This window comes from Nicotiana tomentosiformis, chromosome 7 (genome assembly GCF_000390325.3).
Source record: "Nicotiana tomentosiformis chromosome 7, ASM39032v3, whole genome shotgun sequence".
Classification (NCBI taxonomy): Eukaryota; Viridiplantae; Streptophyta; class Magnoliopsida; order Solanales; family Solanaceae; genus Nicotiana; species Nicotiana tomentosiformis.
The window spans coordinates 37,079,956-37,106,697 of NC_090818.1; the positions used below are offsets into that span (position 1 = coordinate 37,079,956).

The following is a 26,742-nucleotide window of genomic DNA, read 5'->3' on the forward strand; positions in this document are numbered from 1 at the left end:
GTTATTGCGAAAATCCCGTTTATCCATTTTTAATCATAAATTGTTCCTCTTATTAAATTGCACTAATATGCTTAATTGTTTAGTTTAGACTAGAAAAGCATGCTTACGTGTTTTAACTGCCTATTTGACCTTCTGTGCGCCATGCTTAGTTAAATCCCTATTTTCCTTGTCTGTGTTAAGTATAAACTGTATAACTCGATGCCATACTTGTCATTTCATCTTGCGTTGCATATTTAAATTGGGAGTACGGACGTATTCCAGGAGATCCCCCCTGTCTTGCATATTTACTTTGGGACTACAGACGTATTCCTGGAGATCCTCCAGCACTGCATATTTACTTTGGGACTACGGACGTATTCTGGGAAATTCTCCTGTCTTGCATATTTACTTTGGGACTACAGACGTATTCCGGGAGATCCCCCAACACTGCATATTTACTTTGGGACTACAGACATATTCCGGGAGATCCCCCTAGCACTGCATATTTACTTTGGGACTACAAACGTATTCCGGGAGATCCCCATGTACTGCATATTCATTCGGAACTATGGGACGGTATCTCGGGAGATTCCCCATTGTGTTTACTTTGTTCTGAGCCGAGGGATCCCTTAACTGTTAAATTTTCGAGAATTTCTTTAACTGCATTACCGTAAATTTTGCTTATATCTTTTACTGTTTAATTTATTATATTTGCTCCGGTAGGGCCTTGACCTGACCTCGTCACTATTCGACCGAGGTTAGGCTTGGCACTTACTGGGTACCATTGTGGTGTACTTATGCCCTTTTTTGCACATGTTTTCGTGTGCAGATCTAGGTACGAGCTATCAGCCTTGGGGTTAGTGCGTGCTGCTGATTCTAGGAGACTTCAAGGTACTTCTGCTTGCGTCCGCAAATCTTCGGAGTCCCCTTCTACTCCCTCGCCTATAGACTTTCTTTATTATCTTCAGACTTTTGTATAGAGATACATAGATTATAATAGCTTGTGACTTAGTGATATTTCGGGTCTTGGAAAAATTATTTTGTCTATGCCGAGTGGTACTACTCTTGGCTATTCATAATATGCTGTTTATCTTTAAGATGTTGTATTTTCTTTAAATTTTTCGTAATGTTAGGCTTACCTAGTCGTAAAGACTAGGTGCCATCACGACACCGTACAGAAGGTTACGTTGGGTCGTGACAAGTTGGTATCAGAGTACTAGGTTCATAGGAGTCGCGAGTCACAAGCCGGTTTATTAGAATCTCGCGGATCGGTGCAGAGACGTCCGTACTTATCTTTGGGAGGCTCTGTAACTGTTAAGAACAATCATATTTCTTTGATTTACTTGTCATGCGAGTTATTGACACCAGAAATTCTAAGATTCTATTATATTCTTTCTCACAGATAGTGAGGACCCGTACTGGGAGGACTGGCGATCAGGCACCCGAGCCCCCTGTCAGAGCCGCCAGAGGCCGGGGTCGGGGTAGAGGACGACCACATGGTGCAGCCCGAGCACCTGCGAGAGCTGCGTCAGAGGAGCCCCCAGCAGCTCCAGCTGCGTCAGAGGAGCCCCCAGCAGCTCCAGCTGGAGGGCCATCACCAGAGATCCCTATTGCTACTCCAACCCTCCATGAGACTTTAGCTCAGTTCTTGAGCATGTTCAGCACTCTCTCTCAGGCTGGACTATTTTCGATAGCTCCCGCTACATCTCAGGCAGGGGGAGGGGCACAGATTCCTGCAGCCCGTACTCCTGAGTAGAGGGTCCAGGTTGATCAGGCCCTAGAGTATATTCCTATGCCCCTAGTGGCTCCGGTTCCACATGAAATGAGGGTAGCTGCTTCTGAGGCAGAGCAGCTCAGACTTGAGAGGTACAAAAAGTACCACCCACCTACTTTCAGCGGACTAGCTTCAGATGATGCTCTGGGTTTTCTTGAAGAGTGTCATCGTATTCTCCACACTATGGGCATTGTAGAGACGAGTGGGGTTTCTTTCACCGCTTTCCAGCTAAGGGGAGCGGCATATCAGTGGTGGCGTGCCTATGAGCTGAGAAGTCCGGACGAGGCAGCCTCACTCACTTGGACTCAGTTTTCAGAGATGTTCTTGCGTGAGTATGTTCCTCAGAGCCTTAGGGATGCTTGGCGTGCAGAGTTTGAGCAGTTGCGTTAGGGTGCTATGACTGTGTTGGAGTATGCAGTCTGTTTCAGTAAGTTAGCTTGCCATGCACCGGCTCTGGTTGCTACAGTCAGAGAGAGGGTTCGTCGCTTCATTGAGGGACTCCACCCCAGTATTCGGACCAGTATGGCCATGGAGTTGGAGATGGACATCACTTATCAGCAGGCAGTGAGCATTGCCAGGAGGATGAAGGGAATGGTTGCCCGGGACAGAGAGGAGAGAGAGGCCAAGAGGTCTCGAGAGACTGGCCATTATTCAGGAGCTCGTGTACCAGCAACGCGCTATGGTAGGGGTTTTATGAGTCGCCCTATTCATTCATCTCTTCCAGCAGCCAGTGGTGTTCCAGCTCCTCCTAGACCTCAGGAGCCTTATTATGCACTGCCAGTATCCAGTATGCCTCTTACTCGAGGTACTATTACCGGCCAGTCCAGCAGGCCAGGTCCGAGTCAGTCTCATTCGCCGCATCCTCCGAGAGGTTGTTTTGAATCTGGTGACACTCGTTACCTGGTTAAAGATTGCCCCAGATCTAGGAGGGGCGCATATCCACAGACTTATCAGCCTCCACCGGGTCCTTCGGCCATTCTTCCAGCACCAGCTGCCACCCCACCTCCTCAGCCAGCTCGAGGTGGAGGTCGGAGAGGTCGAGGTCGCCCTAGAGGGGGAGGCCAGGCCAGGTACTATGCCCTTCCAGCCCATTCAGAGGCCGTTGTTTCAGATTCAGTCATCACAGGTATCGTCCCTGTTTATCATAGGGATGCATCAGTATATTTGACCCAGCCTCTACGTACTCATATGTGTCTTTTAATTTTGCTCCACATTTGGGGATATCTCGGGATTCTTTGAGTTCCCCTATTTATGTATCTACTCCTGTGGGAGATTCTCTTGTTGTGGACCACATATATCGATCGTGTTTGATTGCTCTTAGTGGTTTTGAGACCAGAGCCGATTTGTTATTACTCAGTATGGTAGATTTTGATGTTATCTTGGGCATGGACTGGCTGTATCCTCATTATGCTATTCTTGATTGTAACGCTAAGACCGTGACGCTGGCTATGCCAGGCTTGCCGAGATTAGAGTAGAGAGGTACCTTAGAGTATACTCCCTGCAGGGTTATTTCATTTCTTAAGGCTCAACGAATGATTGAGAAGGGGTATGATGCGTATTTGGCCTATGTGAGAGATGCCGGTATTGATACCCCTACAGTTGAGTTAGTTCCAGTAGTGAGGGACTTTCCAGATGTGTTTCCAGCTTATCTTCCAGGCATGCCGCCCGACATAGATATTGATTTCGGCATTGTTTTGTTGCCGGACACTCATCCCATATCTATTCCTCCTTACCGTATGGATCCTCCTGAGTTGAAAGAGTTGAAGGAGCAGTTGTAGGAGTTGCTTGATAATGGTTTCATTAGGCCCAGTGTATCACCTTAGGGTGCTCCGGTCTTATTTGTGAAGAAGAAGGATGGTTCTATGCGTATGTGTATTGATTATCGGCAGTTGAACAAATTTATAGTGAAGAACATGTATCCTTTGCCTCACATCGATGATTTATTTGATCAGCTACAAGGTGCTAGGGTGTTTTCCAAGATTGACTTGCGTTCTGGCTATCATCAACTGAAGATTCGGGAGCCGGACATTCCGAAGACTGCTTTCAGGACCAGATATGGTCACTATGAGTTTCTTGTCATGTCATTTAGGCTGATCAATGCCCCAGCAGCCTTCATGCATTTGATACATAGTGTGTTCCCACCTTATCTTGATTCCTTTGTCATTGTGTTTATTGATGACATCCTGGTATATTCCCAGTCTCGGGAAGATCATGAGCAGCACCTGAAAACCGTGCTTCAGACTTTGAGGGAGAAGAAATTGTATGCAAAATTTTCTAAGTATGAATTCTAGTTTGATTCAGTGGAATTATTGGGCCACATTGTGTCTTGTGATGGGATCAAGGTAGATCCTAAGAAGGTGGAGGCAGTGCATAGTTGGCCCAGACCGTCATTAGCTATGGGGATCCGCAATTTTCTTGGTTTGGTGGGGTATTATCGTTGCTTTGTGGTTTTTTATTTATCCATTGCAACACCTATGACCAGGTTGACCCAAAAGGGTGCTCCGTTCAGGTGAACCGAGGAGTGTGAGGAGAGCTTTCAGAAGCTCAAGACAGCCTTGACTACAACCCCAATATTAGTATTGCTTACAGGTTCGGGGTCCTACACTGTCTATTGTGATGCCTCGAGGATTGGCCTTGGAGAGGTATTGATGCAAGATGGTAGGGTGATTGCCTACACGTCTAGATAGTTAAAGGTGTATGAGAAGAAATATCCGGTCCATGATCTCGAGTTAGCAGCTATTGTTCACACCCTGAAGATCTGGCGTCATTATTTATACGGTGTTCCTTGGGAGATCTACACTGATCACTGGAGTTTGCAGTACTTGTCCAGGCAGAAGGATCTTAATTTGCGTCAGCGAAGGTGGTTGGAGCTACTTAAAGACTATGATATCACTATATTGTACCACCCGGGGAAGGCCAATGTAGTGGCCGACGCCTTGAGTCACCGGGCAGAGAGTTTGGGGAGTTTGGCATATCTTTCGGCAGCTGAGAGGCCCATAGCCTTGGATGTTTAGGCCTTAGCCAGCCAGGTGGTGAGATTGGATATTTCAGAGCCTAACCGGGTATTAGCTTGTGTGGTTGCTCGGTCTTCTCTTTATGATTGTATCAGGGAGCGCCAGTATGATGATCCTCATCTTCTAGTTCTTCAAGATAGGGTTTGGCGAGGTGATGCCAGAGATGTGACTATTGGTGATGACGGTGTGATGAGGATGCAGGGCCGGATCTGTGTGCCTAATGTAGATGGGCTTCGGGAATTGATTCTCGAGGAGGCCCACCGCTCGTGGTACTCCATTCATCCCGGTGCCGCGAAGATGTATCAGGATTTGAGACAGCACTACTGGTGGAGGAGGATGAAGAAGGATATAGTTGGGTTTGTGGCCAAGTGTCTCAACTGTCAGCAGGTTAAATATGAGCATCAGAGATCGGGTGGATTACTTAAGAAGTTAGAGATCCCAGAGTGGAAGTGTGAGCGAATCACCATGGACTTTGTGGTTGGACTTCCTCAGACTTTGAGAAAGTTCGATGCTATTTGGGTGATCGTGGATCGGTTGACCAAGTCAGCTCATTTTATTCCAGTATTGACCACTTACTCTTCAGAGAGATTGGCTGAGATTTATATCAGAGAGATTGTCCGCCTTCATGGTATTCCAGTATCCATCATTTCAGACAGAGGTACACAGTTCACATCATGATTTTGGAGAGCCGTACAGCAGGAGTTGGGTACTAGGGTGGAGTTGAGCATAACCTTTCACCCTCAGACGGACGGGCAGTCCGAGCATAACCAATACTTGCCACTTGCAAAGTTTGCCTACAACAACAGTTACCAGTTTAGCATTCAGATGGAACCGTATGAGGCTTTGTATGGTAGGCGGTGCCAGTCCCCAGTGGGATGGTTTGAGCCGGGCGAGGCCCGATTGTTGGGTACAGATTTGGTCCAGGATGCCTTGGATAAGGTGAAGGTGATTCAGGTGAGACTTCGCACAGCCCAGTCCAGGTAGAAGAGTTATGCAGACCGTAAGGTTCGTGATTTGAAATTTATGGTTGGTGAGTGGGTCTTGCTTCGGGTATCACTTATGAAAGGCGTCATGAGGTTCGGGAAGAAGGGCAAACTGAGCCTGAGGTTCATTGGTCCTTTTGAGATATTGCGGCGCATTGGGGAGGTTGCCTATGAGCTTGCCTTGCCTCCCAGCCTAGCAGGAGTTCATCCGGTATTCCACGTTTCTATGCTCCGAAAGTATCACGGTGATCCGACTCATGTATTGGATTTCAGCTCAGTCCAGTTGGACAAAGATCTATCTTATGTTGAGGAGCCAGTAATATCTTCTTTCCCCATATTTTTTTTGCTTTTGGCACTTGCCGGAGTGATTGGTTATGGAATTCAGAGAGTTTTGGGACACTTTGTCCCTAGTTGTGAGTTTAAGCCTTAGAGTTTGGATCGTAGTTAGAACTATGTGAAGACGGATTTGGAATGGAATTTCGTCAACTTCGTTAGCTCCGTTGAGTGATTTTGGGGTTAGGAGCACGTCCAGAATGTGTTTTGGAGGTCTGTAGTAGATTTAGGTTTGAATTGGCAAAAGTTAATTTTTCGGCGATTTCGGCCGATAGTGAAAATTTTGATATCGAGCTTGGAATGGAATTCCGAAAGTGGTTGTAGGTTTGTAATGTCATTTGTGACACGTGTGTAAAAATTAAGGTCATTCGAACTAGATTTGAATGGCAATTTGACGTCGGTTTTAGATGATTTTTGTTCGAGTGAACTCGTGAGTGAATGAGTATTTTTAAATTGTAATTTTTATCCGATTCCGAGGCGTGGACCCGGGGTGACTTTTGGGCGTTTTTCCTAATTTCACGCTTTAGCTTCGAATTCATTAGCTAAATTAGTTACTTGTAGTTATATTTACATTATGCAATTTATTTGAATAGATTAGGGCAATTTGGAGTCGGATACTCGTGGCAAGAACGTGTTATCGAGGTGATTTGAGCGGTTCGAGGTAAGTGTCTTGCCTAACCTTGTGTTGGGGACTTTCCCCTTAGGATATTTCGATATTACTTGGTGTGTGAGAGCTGTGTACGTGAGGTGACGAGTACGTACACGGACTGTTATTGCAAAAATCCCGTTTATCCTTTTTAATCATAAATTCTTCCTCTTATTAAATTGCACTAATATGCTTAATTGTTTAGTTTAGACTAGAAAAGCATGCTTACGTGTTTTAACTGACTATTTGACATTTTGTGCGCCATGCTTAGTTAAATCCCTATTTTTCTTGTCTGTGTTCAGTATAAACTTTATAACTCGATGCCATACTTGCCATTTCATCTTGCGTTGCATATTTAAATTGGGACTACGGACGTATTCTGGGAGATCCCCATGTCTTGCATATTTATTTTGGGACTGCGAACATATTTCGGGAGATCCCCCAGCACTGCATATTTTCTTTGGGACTACGAACGTATTCCGGGAGATTCCTCTGTCTTGCATATTTACTTTGGGACTACAGACGTATTCCTGGAGATCCCCCACCACTGCATATTTACTTTGGGACTACAGACGTATTTCGGGAGATATCCCAGCAATGCATATTTACTTTGGGACTACGGACGTATTCCGGGAGATCCCCCAGCACTGTATATTTACTTTGGGACTACAGACGTATTCCAGGAGATCCCCCTGTACTGCATATTCATTCGGAACTATGGGACGGTATCCCGGGAGATTCCCCATTGTGTTTACTTTGTTCTGAGCCGAGAGCTCCCTAAACTATTAAATTTTCGAGAATTTCTTTAACTGCGTTATCGTAAATTTTGCTTATATCTTTTACTGTTTAATTTATTATATTTGCTCCGGTAGGGCCTTGACCTGACCTCGTCACTATTCGACCGAGGTTAGGCTTGGCACTTACTGGGTACCATTATGGTGTACTCATGCCCTTTCCTGCACATGTTTTCGTGTGCAGATCTAGGTACGAGCTATCAGCCTTGGGGTTAGTGCGTGCTGCTGATTCTAGGAGACTTTAAGGTATTTCTACTTGCGTCCGCAGATCTTCGGAGTCCCCTTCTACTCCCTCGCCTATAGACTTTCTTTATTATCTTCAGACTTTTGTATAGAGATACATAGATTATAACAGCTTGTGACTTAGTGATATTCCCGGTCTTGGGAAAATTATTTTATATATGTCGAGTGGTACTACTCTTGGCTATTCATAATAAGCTGTTTATCTTTAAGATGTTGTGTTTTCTTTATATTTTTTGTAATGTTAGGCTTACCTAGTCGTAAAGACTAGGTGCCATCACGACACCGCACTGAGGGTTACATTGAGTCGTGACTGGAGTACATTGGGTCGGTTTTACTCATACTACACTTCTGCACTTCTTGTGTATACTTTGGCATCAAACGTAGTGGTACTCAAAGGACGAACTAGCTTGCTTGATTGTGGAGACTCGAGGTAGTGTTGCATTCTCGTCCACAGGTCTTAATGTCATCCATCTTCTAAACTTTATACTGTTTATTCGTATCAAACAATGTATTTGTCATTTCAGACATTGTATTTAGTAGTTTTGTAGAAGCTCATGTACTCGGTGATACTAGTTCTGGGAAGATTTTAGATGGTTGTTAGATTTAGTCTTGTTAAGTATTGGTTTGCCTATCAAGCGATGTTGATTGCCATCACGACCCCTTGGTTGGAAATTTGGGACGTGACAAAAAAATATAAAATATCTGCACATGAGTGTCTTTTATTTTCATAATATTAGTTGTGAATTAAGGCAAAAATATTAGCACTTTTATAATTTTGTCACATTTTATGTAATCAAGGATATTTAGAAATTTGAATTTTAAATGAATTATTTTAATGAGTTTTAGTAAGTTTGTATTATATTTAATTTATTATTTGTTTGGATCTTTGTTTTTCGTTGCTTTTTTTTTTTTGTATAGTAGTATATATCAATTAGATTTTAAGTATGTTGTATTAGTTGGTTAATTTTATTTGTCAAAGTTTCTTTTTTTAAAATAATAAAAAAGAAATAAAAGAGAAAACTAGAAGCAAAGAAAGATGCTAAAAGACAATACTGGACACTATCTTCATAGGTTTTAATCGGCACCTTATGGGGTAATTTGGAGATTAGACTGAAAAATTTCAGAATCTCGCGGGCAAAATTTCCTCCCTTCCCTCACCCTCCCTGTCACGCCCCGAAACCGTGGAGCGCGACCGGCGCTCAACCGAGTGAACCCGACCGAGCAAGCCTGTTAGATTTCTTCTAGCCAAACTCATTCATGAATAAAGAGAATATATGTTTTCCTTAATTAAACAATAAAGTGGCCGTGTCTGCAATTATCAATTTCTTACCATAAGTTTCACCATTTTTAAAGTCTCAAATAGACAAGTAATACAACTACAACATAGCATAGTTTACCTTTCCCAGTACCAATATACAACCCACACTATGTCTACGGAGCCTCTATAGATAAAGAAGAGTACAATGATAATGCCGGCAGCAAGGCCCCGGCTATACCTCAACCATAATACATATAGAACAAAAGATACATGACCCCGGAATGAAGTGGGGCTCACCAAGTCAGGTGGGAAGGAGGTGTACTGCTATTACTGATCAATGTCTCATGCTGTGGAACCACCTGCATCCATTTAAAGATGCAGCGCCCCCGGCAAAAGGGACGTTAGTACCGTCGAATAGTACTAGTATGAAAACTAAACACCAATTTAAGAATTTAGAAATACATGATAATTATGATGAACCAATGCGACAATAGAATAATATAGATAATTGTCTCAACCATAGCAAGCTTATTAAAAGTTATCAACAACATTTATAGAATTTAAGATGATATCCTTTATAACCATCTTCACACAAAGCGGCCCCGCATTACCCCAATGTATGTGGGTGGAAATGCATCAATGTATGTGGGTGTGGCCTTGCCGCCTCACCTCACTGTATCCGGGTAAAAATGCATCAACGATACCAATACCTATACAAAGCGGCTATGCCGCCTCACCCCAATGTATGCGGGTGGTAGTGCCACAATAATACCAAAACCATACACAAAGCGGTCGTATCGCCTCACCCCAATGTAAGCGGGTGGAGGTGCAGTCCCACAATATCATAATCCCTACACAAAGCAGTCATACCGCCTCACCCCAATGTATGCGGGTGGAGGTGTATCATAATCACAATCTCTACACAAATTGGCATAATAACTTTCACATAAATCACGACTAGAAATTATAACATATGGATACGTAATCCATAGTTTGGGACACATCCTCAATTTATAATGCAATATGATAAGAGTAATTGAAATACGAATTGAACATATATCTTCATCACAAAACTTTTCGGAATACTCGATTTATAATCAACATCTCGGAACTTACAAGGATAATGAGAATTCCAACTCTTAAAAAAGAGTTTAGCCAACATACCTCAATTGAGCTTCCTTAAACTCTAACACGTTCCGGAATTCTTAGAAACTTCAATCTATTTTAAAAATATTACAAATTAAACCACAATTAGGAAGATGATTATGGTTCTAGCTCATTTGAGCATTTTATCAAACACTAGGTGTGCATTAAGGTTTCAAGGCCCTTTTTATGGAGGATTCCATCATCCTACAACCCAATCTTTACCATTTTTATCTCAACAATCTTTCTACATCCTTTGATAACACATGTATGTAAGATAACCAATCCTCTTGCCCAGAAATTATCTTGCTTATTATCCATTTCTGCACAAAATTTGAAATTGAGGGTTAGGATGTAGAATTTTACATCTAGGATGAAGACCTAGTGAGTTTCCCTTCTTAATCTTCCAAAACTTGGGCAAGAATTGAAGGACAAATATTGGAGAAAACCTTCTCACTCTAGGGCACCCTCTCTCACTCTAAAATGTCAGATAATAGCTCAAAAATGACCCAAAGATTGTATTTAACGAAATAGGGTCGGATTTTAAAAACCCAAAAATGAAGCTACGGAACAAGGTATGCGATCGCATAACCGATATGCGGACCATAATTGGTTACAAAATATCCAAAAGAACTGTCTGTGTATGCGGTCACTATGCGGTCCGCATAACTGTTATGCCGTCGAATAATGCACCGCATAACAGTTATGCGGTCGCATAGTCGACCACATAGTTACTTCCAACTGACCCAATTAACTGCCTCACTCTGCGACCATTATGCGGTCCGCAGAGTGATTCTGCGGTCGCATAATGGACCGCAGAATTGCACTGTTCCACCAAAATATTTTCTTTACTTTCCGTTGCATTGTTCAACCCAAAACACGTAAGCCTAATCCGACACCATGAAACATTATTTTCTTTGCAAAGTTTATCGGGCTTAACACTTAAGTACTTCAAAAATTTTCAGGGTGTTACACTCCCACCCTCCCCTTTTCAGGATACAATTCCCTCTCCCCAACTCACAAAATCCTTCAGGCCCAAATTTCCTCTCTTCATCACCTTCTCTACTGAGAGAAAGTCGGCGCAATCAGAACAACAAAGGTTCGTACTTCGTCATATTCTTTTTATTTTCAGTTGCTCTATATATCCTTTATTTACTATTCGTTAAAGAGTTCATACTCAAAATTATTTAAGATATGCTTGCGGATTTATGTATTATTACTAGTATTGTGTTATATTTTGGTTCAATTTTGTGTGGGTTCCTTCGCTTGAGGTCTAATTGTAGATTTACCCTTTTAAGAATTGTTGTGGGGGAATCCTGTGCGCGTTTAAATGGAGGCTCTCTAGTGAGAGACTGTATATTTGTATTAGGTGGTATTTGGGAGATCTTTGGTCTTTTACGGTTGATTGAAGTTTTCCCTATTTTGGCTATTGTATGGATTATGTATTTAGAATTTTGAAGTACGGGGAACAACGCAATGCACTCTTTCTTTGTCCAGCGACTTTGAGCACTACTAAGTTTTGGGTTTGATTTTTGAATTGTTTGTAAGTTGGTCGATCTTGGGGATTGATGGTCTAATGGTCTAGGAATTGATTTTTTATTTTCCTTCTTGTTACAATTAAGTAGAATTTTGATTTCCAGCCTCTTCATAATGTAGTACTCTAATTAATGTTTAATCAAGGCTGCTTTATGGGATACTAGTGTGATTTTCTGATATTAGTTAGCATTGTTTACTATTCACGAACTGCCATAATCACAGACCAACATGAGGAATTTGGTAGATGGTCTAGACTATCGGCTCTCGCCTCTTATCTGAAGCATCTAGAAATGATTATACAGAAAATTTCAATGATTAGTCAGAACTATCTCTGTTATACTCCTTCCTGTTTCCCTTTTCATGATGGATGTGTTATTTGGGTGCAAACAAGCATGGTGAATAAAATTTCTTTCGCTGGTGAATATGTGGGCAAAGGTTTCAGTATTGTTGTAAGTTATGCTTCTTAACTCATTTCTTGGCCAGGTGTTCGTTTTAGAGAAAGCTTGTTTTTTGTATAACAAACTTCACGACTTATAGAAAGCTAGAATAATTAGAAGAACATTTGCAGCATTGAACACTAATTTAAGTGAAACAGAAAATGGTAGCCTCGGGAACAAGTAACACATTTGGCTCATTGACATCTTTCTACATACGTGGCTAAAGGTGGATGTAAACTTGATGTACTAGTCTAAACTCACAACACACATAAATAAATGGTGGTTTTCTATTAAATTGATTGCATTTGGATTTTTCTTATCCCTAAGACTACTGGTTACTGAAATATACAACAATTTTAAGAAATAACAAAGGTCCCTGACACTCTTATGTGATCGTTGGTTCTGCTATCTATTTTGTCAACTCCAATTATATGAAGGGCATGTTCTAATTATTTAATTAGCATAATGATATTGCTTTCTTATAATTTTGAAGGATACTGATATGGTTAACTGATGAAAAGAAAACTACTAAAAGAAACTAATCAAATAAGAATTCCAAATTCGATTGTTGAGATGCCACCAAGTTATCTCCTACATTTTCAATCCTTTCACTTCTTTTTCCTTGGTTACTGTATGTTATTAAGAGTAATTTTTTTCGTATTCTCTTGCAGTGTTACTGATACAGCTACAAATGGAATTCATGTCTGTGAAATTTGATTAAGCCCCTTAACAAATTAGACGTTGAAGTAAGTTGGTAGTATATAAATTCTATTTTTTGTGTTCAAGTTTGGCACTTTTTTGTTGCTTCTTTTGTTTGAAGTTAGCTCCAAAAGATTCTGACACTAGCTTGGTTTGTTTAACTAATTATTAAACGACCCGACCGTTCATTTTGAGTATTACAACCTTACTTACCCCTTTACTGCTCAAATTGTACTTTACAGTTGTTGTGTAAATTGCTGGGGTAAATGGTTTGGGTCCGGTGAGATTTTGAAATGAATTAGAACACTTAGTTCCAAGGTTTAAAGCTTAAGTTAAAATAGTGACCGGATGTCGACTTATGTGTAAACGACCCCAGAATGAAATTTTGATGATTTCAATAGCTCTGTATGGTAATTTTGAACTTAGGAGCATATCCGGAAAATTATATGGAGCTTCGTAGTGGAATTTGGCTTGAATTGCCGAAAGTTGAATTTTTGAAAAGTTTGACCGGGGATGACTTTTTGATATCGGAGTCGGAATCTGAATCTGAAAATTGGAATAGGTCCATAATGTGAAATGTGACTTGTGTGCAAAATTTGAGGTCAATCGGAAGTGATTTGATATGTTTCAGCGCAAGTTATAGAATTTGAAGTTTCAAGATTCAATGATTTCGAATTGAGGTGTAATTCATCATTTCGACGTTGTTAGGTGTGATTCGAGGCCTTGAGTAGGTCCGTGTTATGTTATGGGACTTGTTGATATAATTGGTTGAGGTCCCGGGGGTCTCGGGTGAGTTTCGGACGGTTAACGGTTCAAATTTGGACTTAAGGAAATGCTGGAACTACTGCTTACTGGTGTGATCGCACCTGCGAAGCTTTTGATAGCAGGTGCGAAGCCGCATGTGTGTGAAATAAGCCGCAGAAGCGGCTAAGAGTGGGACTAGGCAGTGCTCGCAGGTGCGAGAAATTTGCCGCATCTGCGAGACCGCATGTGCGAAGGTGTTGGCGCAGATGCGGACTGGGGTTGGCCAGGGGCGAACGTAGGTGCGAAGGGTTTGCGCATCTGCGAGCCACAGATGCGAGAAGGGTGCCGCATATGCGGGGTTTTGAAAGGTTGGCATTGTCCGCAGGCGTGCAATTTGTTCCGCAAATACGGATGCGCAGGTGCGAGCCTAGGCACCGCAAGTGCGGAAATGCCTGGGCAGTGTTTAAAATGAGGGTTCCGAGATTTTTTCTCATTTTGAACATTTTGGAGCTCGGTTTGGGCGATTTTGGAGAGAAAGTTTTTCACACAACTTGGGGTAACTGTTCTTAACTCCTTTGTAATTATATTCCATGAATTAATCTTCATTTTTGGTGTAAGATTATTGAATCTTCAAGAGAAATAGAAGGAAATTTCTATAATGTCACAAATTTTTTTTTTCAAGTTTGAATACCGATTTGGAGTCGGATTTGAGTAAAATTAGTATGGTTGAACTTTCAATTGGATGTCGTCAGATTTTGAGATGTGGGCCTCACTGGTGATTTTTGGGGCGTAATTTCGGATTTTGTGTAAAATATTAACATTTTGATATGTAATTAACTCCTATAAATTGTGTGGACTGAATCAAATTAATTGTTACGATATTCGAGCCGTTTGGAAGTTGATACGCGCAGAATGGAATTTTTGGAGCATTGCTTAGCTTGTTCGACTTTGGATTCGGCTTGTTCGAGGTAAGTAACTCTTCTAATCTTGGAGTTGAGGGTATGAACCCTGAATATATATATTTTTGTGAATTGTTGGGAGGTGACGCACATGCTAGGTGACGGGCGTGTGGGCGTGCACTATAAAAAATGTGACGTAATTATTTCTGTGGAATTTTATAGTTAAATAATCTTGACATTTTTCATGCGGTTTTATGTGTTAAAGAAATTGAGCTGAAAAGCATATTAAAAATCATGTTGAGGCTATGTACCAGTATTATTGGGACCCACAGAGGCCATATTGCTGTAAATTATTGTGTTAAATTGAAATTCATACTCAGTCATATTCATTTCATTGCATATCATATCTCAGTCTCTATTGTTATTTATTGATACATCATATCATCATTTTGGGCTATTTTTCATGACATTGTGAGCCCGAGAGACAAGAGAGATTGATGACTGAGTGAGGCCGAGGGCCTGATTTGTGAGGATATTTATGGGATCGGGCTGCACGCCGCAACATGTTTGACATCGGCCGAGGGCTTGATTGTGAGGATGAGTGTGGATCGGGGCTGCTCGCCTGCAACATACTTTATTATTATAGCACGTGAGTTGTCCGTGCAGATTATAGCGCTTGGGTTGTAGGAGCACCTCCGGAGTCTGTACACACCCCAGTGAGCGCAAGTACCTACTGAGTGCGAGTGCCGAGTGCTGAATGACTGGGAGGCATGAGTGATTGTGAGGTATGTCCGAGTGACAAGAGTGATTGTGAGGTATGTCCGAGTGGCACGAGTGACTGGGGTTTGCCCGAGGGGCTGTTTATGATTTTATCACTGAGTTGCATCGTATTGGCATGCACACATGATATATAGGCATAGAGGTATTTCCTCATGCTGTACTGCATCACATCATTCATGATTTTTCACATATTTTGACAGATGGGCATAGTGATGCATTTGTTTTACATGGTTATCCGAAAGAAAAATGAAACATCTTATTTATTATTGAAAAGATTTTTGGGAGAAATTTATTGCTTTCAAACTACTCATATTTTTGGCAACTCCGTCAAACGATTTGGGTTTTCACTAATGTATTTGAAAGAAAGAACTATTATTTTTGAAATCATGATTTGGCTGAGTATTTTATCTATGAGTTACTTCTGGTATTATTTGCTTTATGTTGTTGTGGACTATTGGTTGTGGACCCGACCTTGGTAGAAGCTCGTCACTAGTTTCAACCTACGGTTAGGTTTGTTACTTACTAAGTACATGTGGTCGGTTGTACTGATGCTACACTTCTGCACATTGCGTGCAGATATTGGCTGCTGTTGTTGCTGTGCTCGATGGTTGCGGGACTTGAAGATGTACATGCATTCCTGTTGTAGCTGCCCCTTGTTTAGGGTAGCCTTAGATTTATAAAATTTATGTTTATGTATTATTCAAACAAACTATGTATTTATTTTATTTTCGTTTTGTATACTCTATTCTTAGAAGCTTATGATTTGTACTACTGATTTTTGGGGATTGTACAAGATTAAGACCTTTATTCACTTAAATTGCTTTAATAATTATTATTAAAATTGGATAGTTGGTAATTGGCTTACTTAACGGGTTGGGTTAGGTGCCATCACGACTAGTTGGATTTTGAGTCGTGACAAGGTGGTATCAGAGCTCTAGGTTCATAGGTTCTACAAGTTATGAGCAAGTGTCTAGTAGAGTCTTGCGGATCGGTATGATGACGTCCATACTTATCTTCGAGAGGCTACAGGGAATTTAGGATATATATTTCCCATCTTTCTTTCCTTATCGTTCGAGATTGATTTAGCTTGAGACATAACTCTTTGAATTCCTTCCACGTATTCGTATGCGTACATGAGCGCTCGGTATCAGCTGTGCATTGCCGGCTTGTGATTTTATGAACGAGGTTCAAGATGTGTATTTTGTGTTTTGGTGATGGGCAAGTCTGGAGGACTTGAGGCCAGGTTTAGACCGCATCTTAGGCTCGGTAGCTTCAGTTGTAACCTGTACATTTGGACTCATATGTCCGGTAATATCCATGCAGTGGAATTTGTGGCTCGATGAGCGGTGGAATGCGGTGTGATGGGTATGATGTAACCACGGGATGTGTTAAGACAATTGGAATATAACGAGAAGTGTTTCCTTGAAATGTAAAGGAAAAGGCCATTAGGTTCTTGATTTTTGGTTTGATGTGGCGTACAGTCTCCAGTATGAATGTTTTGAAGGATCTTTCACATTGTTAAATTTTGGGTAAACTAAATTGTCACGCCTGGTTAATGAGTTTGGACTCAGATAGACTAAGTGATTGCATAGTAATTATGAATGCGAAAGGGTATAACAAGATACCAGATTGAGGCTAAGCAGGTGGATTATCCCCTGCAGAATAATCTACGTTGGAGTATTCCTTATGATGTGAGTAGAGAGTTTATTTTCTGTCAACGGGGTGTATGGGTGGAGATTTGAATCTAAATCTGATTGAGAAAGTTGACTTGTGTGTTAAGAGGATGAATACGAGCTTAGCGGATGATTGAGGTATTTTTATGGTTGGCGTTGTATGAACTTGGGAAGAAGTTTTGTTGGACTGACTGTGGCATTATGGCAGTAAGAGAGTATTAGTATTGTGAGTTATGGAATGTTTTAATCTATGGCTTTGAGCCAAGTGAGGGAGTCTGCTATTGACAATTTGATTTCATGGTTAGGTGTTAAATTTTAATTTTGGTTGGAGGCATACTTGTGGGTTAGCTATGACTTGCAAAAGTTGAGATCGAGGATGACTCGAATAAGAAAATTCTTGGTTAAGGATTATATTGCACGTATGAGTAAATGAAATTCGCGGGATGCGTGAGTTGTTATTGGTGAATGTAGTGCGCACGGAGTATGAATTTGATATGCGGTGTTAAAGTAGAGTTAATTCTTTGAGTGTTGTGGTACTAATGGGGCACGTGTCTTTTGGCCCATTTGGGCGGTGCAATTAGATTTGAGCAAATTGGGTGACTCCCGAGAAAAAATTCAGTGGGTTTGAGAATTATATATAGCAATTGAGAATGCTTCCAGCCTTGTGTATGGAAAAAATCCGAGATTTGCGTTTGATGGTGCCTGGACTTGCGCAAATTCTATATGACTATGGATTCTACATTTTTGTATAAGGAAGGTAAGAAGAACAATTTCAAAATTCATATAAGGTATTCTCAGAGTGAGTGTTATAGTTGTGGTATTTTTGAAGGTACTTAAGAAGAATACAATTGCTTATGGGCCGTAGGGCGTTGTGGTTCTATGCTAAGGTTTGTAGGGTGAGTTGTGGTTAAAGATCGTGGTATTTTAGCAAAAAGAAGTATCAATCTGAAGATAAATTCGGAAGGGACTCGGAGAAAATAAGACAGTTGGGTAGTAGGTTGGATCAGTATGGTAATGGATATGATCGGTTCTTGGGTGCTTATGATGTGAGGGTTTTCTATAGGTGCTTTGTGGCAATACACCTGGACTTGGCAACATGCGTGGCTTGGTTGAGTTAGAGGAATTTAGTTTCAAGGGCTTGATTATGTGCAAATGGATTCCAAAGTATTCTTGATGGTTTCTACCGGTGTGGAGAACATATTGTGAATTGTGATTTCCTCCTGGAAAGAAGTAAGAGAAAGGTTTCTAACTAAAGAGTATGTAAATTATTGGTGACTCAAAGTTGATAATAAAATTCTTGTGCTTTTCACATAATGGCAAGATAGATGTTATGTATTGTATGAAAGCTAGATTTTTCATGTACAAGGTGGCAGTACAGTCTTGAAGAGAAGGTAACAAATGTTGGACAACTTGAACAGTTTCAAATAACTAGATGAATACTATTACTACTTGATGTTGTATGAAAAAGGGGCAGACTTCAGAAGGCGCATTGTATTTTGACTTACGGATGTATAAATTAGTATTGCGGTACTCACATGGTTGATAGATTGCTGATATTCCAATTTTGTCAAGTGGCATGGAAGAACTTTTAAAGTATTTCTCGTGGGATGATCGTGTATGAGAGAGGATCGTGTATGAGAGAGGTGTTAGGCATTCGGGCGGTGGAGATGGAATCAAATATGGTGATTCACGTGTTTTATGGATTTGGAGATTGGGAGTTCTCAGGAGCAGATTGTTTCATGGTTGTAGAATGTGAAGTTGTGGCCGGAGCTAGCCAGATGATAGAATGTGTTATGATTAAGTCATTTTGGATTTTCGGAAGAATTTTTATCTATTTGTGGGTAACTCGAGTTGATTTGGCGGTCCGTAGGTAGGCCCAATTAAGATGTGTATTCTACACCGAGCCGGAATGGTTGGCTCCATACTGCTATTATTGAGGGATGTGTCATTCGATTGATGTTGAGCTTATTCGTGTCCTGAGATGATCTGTGAGTTACTCCTTTATTCTACGAGGAGTTGTGATTCATTGGTTATGTGCACAGATGGTGCGGTTCTATTTGAGCTTTATAGCGGAATTTGAGTGTGATGAGTATTTGGGTATTACATGATCGATAGCGTAATGGTTATGTCCTTTCAGGTTTTGTGTGGTATTTTTGTCATTTGCCTCTCTGTCGTTATTAATTTGGAGCAGGGTGGCTCGGAGTATATAACATGAACCTCATGTTAGAATCGGGTGATGGTTCTACTGTGTATGATGAATTTTTAATGTTTCGTTATGGAGGTACTTGTTAATCTGGCGGGGCAGTTCTCTCATTTGAGTCATTTTTTCATGACTGGGTACATTTGAATTGTTGCGTATTAGTGCACGGATGGCACAAGTTATGGCTCTGAGTTATATTGGTAAGGTATGTCTATGGAACAGTTGAGTTTAGTAATATAAGGTCATTGGACCTAGAATGGGTACTATCAGGTTTGATTTCGGTATATTCGAGAGTATAATATTGAAAGTCGGCTCAGAAAGGGATTATGGTTCTGGTTGGGGCGAGAGGGCTCCGTGACTTGTTGATCTGGTAAGTGGTCATGAAATTTAGCGTGTTTCTTTTATTATCAACAGTGTACGAAGTTTTTGGGATGAGGTTTGGTTCGATATGGGTTTAATACTAGTATGCTGTTGGTTTTGGAGTAGTCACTGCGATCAGGAATGGTGCTATGAGCATGCATGTTGTGTAATATGTTGGTTGATTATATCTGTGGTTATAGTTATAGCTCGATGCAACTTGTTCGGACTTATACGATGTGTAAATGTAAGATTTGTGCCTTGAAAGAAATTTTAAAGGTTGAAAATTAAACTCCAATATTTATGGGCTAAGGTTAAATTAATGATTTTCAGTTGCATTGTGTAACCAAGCCTTATCTGGGATAGGGTGACGCGGGTTCACCCCCGGGTACGTGTGTGGTAAGATGGAACGGTGATTTGATGGCTTGAAAACAACTCTTGGCACATTCGAGAACGAATGTATGTTTAAGTGGGGGAGAATGTAACGACCCGACCGGTCATTTTGAGTATTACAACCTTGCTTCCCCCTTTACTGCTCAAATTATACTTTATAGTTGTTGTGTGAATTGCCGGGGTAAATGGTTCGGGTCCGGTGAGGTTTTGGAATGAATTGGAACACTTAGTTTCAAGATTTAAAGCTTAAGTTAAAATAGTGACCGAATGTCGACTTATGTGTAAACGACCTCGGAATGGAGTTTCATTTCCACTAGTTCCGTATGGTAATTTTGGACTTAGGAGCGTGTCCGGAAAATTATTTGGAGCTCCGTAGTAAAATTTGGCTTGAATTGCCGAAAGTTGAATTTTTGGGAAGTTTGACCGAGGGGTTGACTTTTTGATATCGGGGTCGGAATCCGATTCTGGAAATTAAAATAGGTCCGTAATGTGAAATGTGACTTGTGTGCAAAAGTTGAGGTCAATCGGACGTGATTTGATGTGTTTCGGCGCAAGTTATAGAATTTGAAGTTTCAAGGTTCAATGATTTCGAATTGAGGTGTAATTTGTCGTTTTGACGTTGTTAGGTGTGATTTGAGGCCACGAGTAGGTCCGTGTTATGTTATGGGACTTGTTGATACAATTGGTTGTGGTCCTGGGGGCCTCGGGTGAGTTTCAGACGGTTAACGGATCAAATTTGGACTTAAGGAAATGCTGGAACTACTGCCTACTGGTGTGATCGCACCTGCGAAGCTTTTTATCACAAGTGCGAAGCCGCATGTGCATAAAATAAGCCGCAGAAGCGGCCAAGAGTGGGACTGGGCAGTGCTCGCAGGTGCGAGAAATTTGCCGCATCTGCGAGACCGCAGGTGCGAAGGTGTTGGCGCAGATGCGGACTGGGGTTGGCCTGGGGCGAACGCAGGTGCGAAGGGTTTGCGCATCTGCGAGCCGCAGATGCGAGAAGGGCGCCGCATATGCGGGGTTTTGAAAGGTTGGCATTGTCCGCAGGCGCACAATTTGTTCCACAAATGCGGATGCGCAGGTGCGAGCCCACGCACCGCAAGTGTGGAAATGCCTGGGTAGTGTTAAAAACGAGGGTTCCGAGATTTTTTCTCATTTTGGACATTTTGGAGCTCGGTTTGGGCGATTTTGGAGAGGAAATTTTCCACACAACTTGGGGTAAGTGTTCTTAACTCCCTTGTGATTATATTCCATGAATTAATCTTCATATTTGGTGTAAGATTATTGAATCTTCAAGAGAAATAGAAGGAAGTTTCTATAATGTCACAAAATGAATTTTTCAAGTTTGAATACCGATTTGGAGTCGGATTTGAGTGAAATTAGTATGGTTGAACTTGTAATTGGATGTGTTATCGTATTTTGTGTGTTTTATTGGATTTCGAGATGTGGGCCTCACTGGTGATTTTTGGGGCGTAATTTCGGATTTAGTGGAAAATATTAGCATTTTGATATGGAATTAATTCCTATAAATTGTGTGGACTGAATCAAATTAATTGTTACTAGATTCGAGCCGTTTGGAAGTTGATACACGCAGAATGAAATTTCTGGAGCATTGCTTAGCTTGCTCGATTTTGGATTCGGCTTGTTCGAGGTAAGTAACTCTTCTAATCTTGGAGTTGAGGGTATGAACCCTGAATATATGTATTTTTATGAATTGTTGGGAGGTATCGCACATGCTAGGTGACGGGTGTGTGGGCGTGCACTATAAAAATTGTGACGTAATTGTTTCTGTGAAATTTTATAGTTAAATAATCTTGACATTTTCCATGCGGTTTTATGTGTTAAAGAAATTGAGCTGAAAAGCATATTAAAAATCATGTTGATGCTATGTACCAGTATTATTGGGACCCACAGAGGCCATATTGCTGTAAATTATTGTGTTAAATTGAAATTCATACTCAGTCATATTCATTTCATTGCATATCATATCTCAGTCTCTATTGTTATTTATTGATACATCATATTATCATTTTTGGGCTATTTTTCATGACATTGTGAGCCCGAGAGACAAGAGAGATTGATGACTGAGTGAGGCCGAGGGCCTGATTTGTGAGGATATTTATGGGATCGGGCTGCACGCTGCAGCATGTTGCATATTTATGGGATCGGGTTGCACGTTGCAACATGTTTGATATCGGTCGAGGGCCTGATTTGTGAGGATATTTATAGGATCGGACTGCACGGCGCAGCATGTTGCATATTTATGGGATCGGGCTGCACGCCGCGGCATGTTTAATATCGGTCGAGGGCCTGATTGTGAGGATGAGCGTGGATCGGGGCTGCCCACCATGCAGCACGTGAGTTGTCCGTGTAGATTATAGCGCTTGGGTTTTAGGAGCCCCTCCGGAGTCTGTACACACCTCCAGTGAGCGCAGGTACCTATTGAGTGCGAGTGCCGAGTGCCGAGTGCTGATTGACTGGGAGGCATGAGTGATTGTGAGGTATGCCCGAGTGGCACGAGTGACTGTGAGGTTTGCCCGAGGGGCTGTTTATGATTTTATCACTGAGTTGCATCGCATTGGCATGCACACATGACATACAGGCATAAAGAGGTATTTTCTCATGCTGTACTGCATCACATCATTCATAATTTTTCACATATTTTGACAGATGGGCATAGTGATGCATTTGTTTTACACGGGTTATCCGGAAGGAAAATAAAATATCTTATTTATTATTGAAAAGATTTTTGGGAGAAATTTATTGCTTTCAAACTACTCATAGTTTTGGTAACTCCGTCAAACGATTTGGGTTTTCACTAATATATTTGAAAGAAAGAACTATTATTTTTGAAATCATGATTTGGCTGAGCATTTTATCTATGAGTTACTTCTGGTATTATTTGTTTTATGTTGTTGTGGACTATTGGTTGTGGACCCGACCTTGGTAGAAGCTCGTCACTACTTTCAACCTACGGCTAGGTTTGTTACTTACTCAGTACATGGGGTCGGTTGTACTGATGCTACACTTCTGCACATTGTGTGCAGATGTTGGCTGCTGTTGTTGCTGTGCTCGATGGTTGCGGGACTTGAAGATGTACCTGCGTTCCTGTTGTAGCTGCCCCTTGTTCAGGGTAGCCTTAGATTTATAAAAGTTATGTTTATGTATTATTCAAACAGACTATGTATTTATTTTATTTTCGTTTTGTATACTCTATTCTTAGAAGCTTATGATTTATACTACCAAGTCTTGGGGATTGTACAAGATTAAGACCTTTATTCACTTAAATTGTTTTAATAATTATTATTGAAATTGGATAGTTGATAATTGGCTTACCTAACAGGTTGGGTTAGGTGCCATCACGACTAGTTGGATTTTGCGTCATAACAATTAGTTTATGGCTCCTATTTTATCCGTTCATTTCTTCTACTTGAGTTTTCCGGTGCTGTTAGCGTTCAACTTTTCATCTTCCGTTAATCATTCGGTTAGATTATAACTTATACTTTATTTATTGAATTCTAATGTTAGAAAAACTATATAGGTTGACTTATACTTTAATAGTTACATAGGTGGTTTTTTTATTTGATGAATATGGCCAGAATTTATGTTGCCAAGTAGAGTAGTTCGTTGAGGTAAGATTTGTGATGATATACGAGGAATTAACTTTGTACTTTAGCTCTTATTCATGTGATAATATCCAGCAACTTCTGTTCAATGCCTTGATTAGACCAAGTGACAGATTAATTTGTTAAAACAATTAGAGCTTTCATCTATTTATGTAACTGGATTTGTGCTTTTGGTTTGTCAAAATGCTAGTCAATTATAAGTTTTTCATCAAATATTTTTATTTCATTATTTCAGCTTAGTGATGTGGAGAGCGAGCTTACTTCCCCTCATAGATGTAAGAGTAGCATCAAGCTATAACAATGCAAATCACCAAGCAAGTAAATTGCACATTGTATATTTATTTATTGAGGATGAGGATCTACTCTTTATTGTATAATGTTCAAGTTATCATACATTTATTTGTATAATTTTAGTTTGATGTGAATTTAAAATTGTGATGTTTGTTAGTATTGATATTTTTAATGGAATTTTATTTCTGTTGTGAGAGTTATTTAGTAAAATTATTTATTGAATCCTCGAATATAAACTTTCAGATAGATATTGTGGTAGTTACAAATTGCCACTTTTAATTTTTTTTTAATTAGATTGAGATGAAGTTGTGAGGGTTATAAATTCCCACAAATTATTTTTTTAAAATTTTGAAATCATATTATGGAGGTTATAAATTGCCGCTAATTAGTTTTATAAATCGCCACAAATTAAAAATTTATTTTGTGGCGGTCGCCGTGGAGGTTGTATAAAACTGCCGCAAAAAGCTTGTGGCGAACGTAACTATGGCGTTTTTTAAAACCGCCACAATTTATTTTGTGGGGGTCGAAAACCGTCACTGATCAACAAAATAACCCCCACAAAATGAGTCTTTTTTTTGTAGATGGTGTCACGTATCTTCTAGACAAACAATTAGTTCTTCGGGAGTTTTTGATATATTTTGTACTATCAAATATAGCTCAGATACTTCTGGTATAACGAGAGAAAATCATAATCAAATAAAAAATATAAAGACAATTCTAAATTTATAAATGTCATAAATCAAGAATTTCAATATTTTTACCACCAACTTTGTGACAAATATCTCCTTCAGGGAGAAACGCCATTAACATTTGAATATTTTATATCAAAGCGGCAACCACATAGTCATTACATCCTTCAAGGAAATATACATGAGTTGTTATTTTCTTCGGGGTAGTTAATAATAACTAACCATAATATATCAATGCGGCTGTAGTAGAAAGTATTCTATAAGAATGCTTTTGCCTTAGAATGATACTTAATAAAATTATCCAATATGTTTTACGTACAACAAGTACGTGTGGCAATGATCTTTATGCTATAAAAATAATATTTATATCCTCTATTATTCTATCTCTTCAGGAGGTGAGTTGTGGTATTTCTTCATTCACTCTAGGGAATGAAAATGTGCTTCAGAAATAACTTTGAATAGCTCATTATTTTGTTTAAGCACAGAAAGATACTGCTTCAAAATATTTTCCTACTTTAGGAGAAGATTTCAATTGTGTTACTTTTTCAGGAGCAAATATAAAATATAAAATATTGAGTATATATTCTCTCAATCATAATACCTCTTCTGGAGGCAAATTGTAATACATTTACAACAAGAGAACGTTCATATTTACGACTTTATTAATATTATCACATTCACTTCAGGAAATAGATTAATATTTATCAAAAATTCTCATCATTCAGGAAATCGAACATAATTATTGAACACGCATTAATCACATCAAATTGTGATGCTTCAACCTCTTTTAAAATATTTACTACTTCAGGAGCAAATCGAGGCGTGCATGTAATATTGAGAATATTTCTCTAGCTTATCTTTAATTGTAACCATAGAAAGCCTAAATTATCACTTCTGGTGATCATAGGCATATACCAATTTTGGTGGTTAACAAAATTTAGTTACAATGAGATATACGAAATATAACCGCTTCTGGTGGTTGTATATTTCTTGCAAACTCTGTTGGAGTTTAAGTGGATCTAACAATGTTATCCACTTTGTATTCCTTTATTAAGATAATAAGGATGAAAACAAATACCAAAATATGTATTGTATACGTAACATATAACCAAGCAAGCGATGATAAAGATATTAAAATATAAGCAAAAGGCTCAAATTAAATTACGTAAATTTGGCCACTCCAGATGTAAGTGATATCTACATCACTACTGCCAAGAAGAAAAACTCACCACCTCAAGGATATAATCTGCCTTATGATGCTAGGAATGAACAAGATCTAACCGCGGACGTAAGAGCGTCGCCTTACATCGGAGATGAACACGAAATAAAAATTAAATTCGAAGTAAGTGCTCAAAATGTCAGAGTCTCATGCTGATAACGTGTTATAAAATAAAGACTGTAAAGTAAAGAAACCGAAGATAAGTATAGAGAGAGATTGATATATTATTCAACTTCAAACTATTGTACATAATGAACTGAAAACTCCTCTATTTATAGAAGAAAGGAAGAAGCTGCGAGACTTTTCTTGAGCTGCTTGTAAGCTGTCTGCATGAGCTGCTTGCAACCTGCATGTTTAATAAGAAGCTGCTGCAAATTATTTCATTGGGTTGCTTGCAACCTGCCTGTATCAGCAACTTGTAGATATAATTCAATAGAGTACCAAACGGATAATTTTCTTCAGAAAAATTATCTACAGTGGAGTAATAAATGGACATCCATATTATAATTATTTTCATAACATTAACTACAGTTTTGATCCGCCGACGTAAGACCTAAAAGACATTTTAATCCACCCTCTGAACCAAACCCCCATGCCCACTTTTCGTCAGTAGTAGCTCATTTTCTTTTACGGCTTGTTCGGATGATACAACCTATTGTATCATATCTTATTGTTATCCCAAACAATGTTTGTTTTGATTGTTTATTTAAAATTGATTGTATCGTATTATTAAATTTATTGTTCCTGAACAACCAAAAGCCCCATTTTTTGAAACAACCGATTTGGTGTGATGGGATTGTTTCGTATTTTCTATTCCAATTATTTCTTTACTTATTACTCCATAATTCTATTTTATCCGTTATCTTTTTTTATTTTAACTTCAAATATCAAACTTATTGACCTACTTTATCTACGTCCATCTTTTCCAGAGTTGGTTCATGTCGTTCTTTTCATCCAAATCTCTATTTTTTTTTTATCTCTTTCCATCGTATTAGGTATTATTTTTTGCTAATGATAGTTAACTTTTTTCTT

General features: G+C 39.9%; 1 protein-coding gene and 1 long non-coding RNA gene across 2 annotated transcripts; both read left to right on the forward strand.

The window, feature by feature from the left end:
• The first annotated feature begins 2,149 nt into the window (after positions 1–2,149).
• On the forward strand, positions 2,150–3,531 carry LOC138895490 (mRNA 3'-end-processing protein RNA14-like). Its single transcript, XM_070180179.1, has 2 exons — positions 2,150–2,879; positions 3,398–3,531. The coding sequence occupies exons 1-2, from the start codon at positions 2,150–2,152 to the stop codon at positions 3,529–3,531; spliced, it is 864 nt and encodes a 287-aa protein (XP_070036280.1).
• Positions 3,532–11,129: 7,598 nt separating this feature from the next.
• On the forward strand, positions 11,130–16,073 carry LOC104093110 (uncharacterized). Its single transcript, XR_011409634.1, has 3 exons — positions 11,130–11,266; positions 12,812–14,551; positions 15,839–16,073. It is a non-coding gene; the product is annotated as an uncharacterized lncRNA (long non-coding RNA).
• The last annotated feature ends 10,669 nt before the right edge of the window (positions 16,074–26,742 follow it).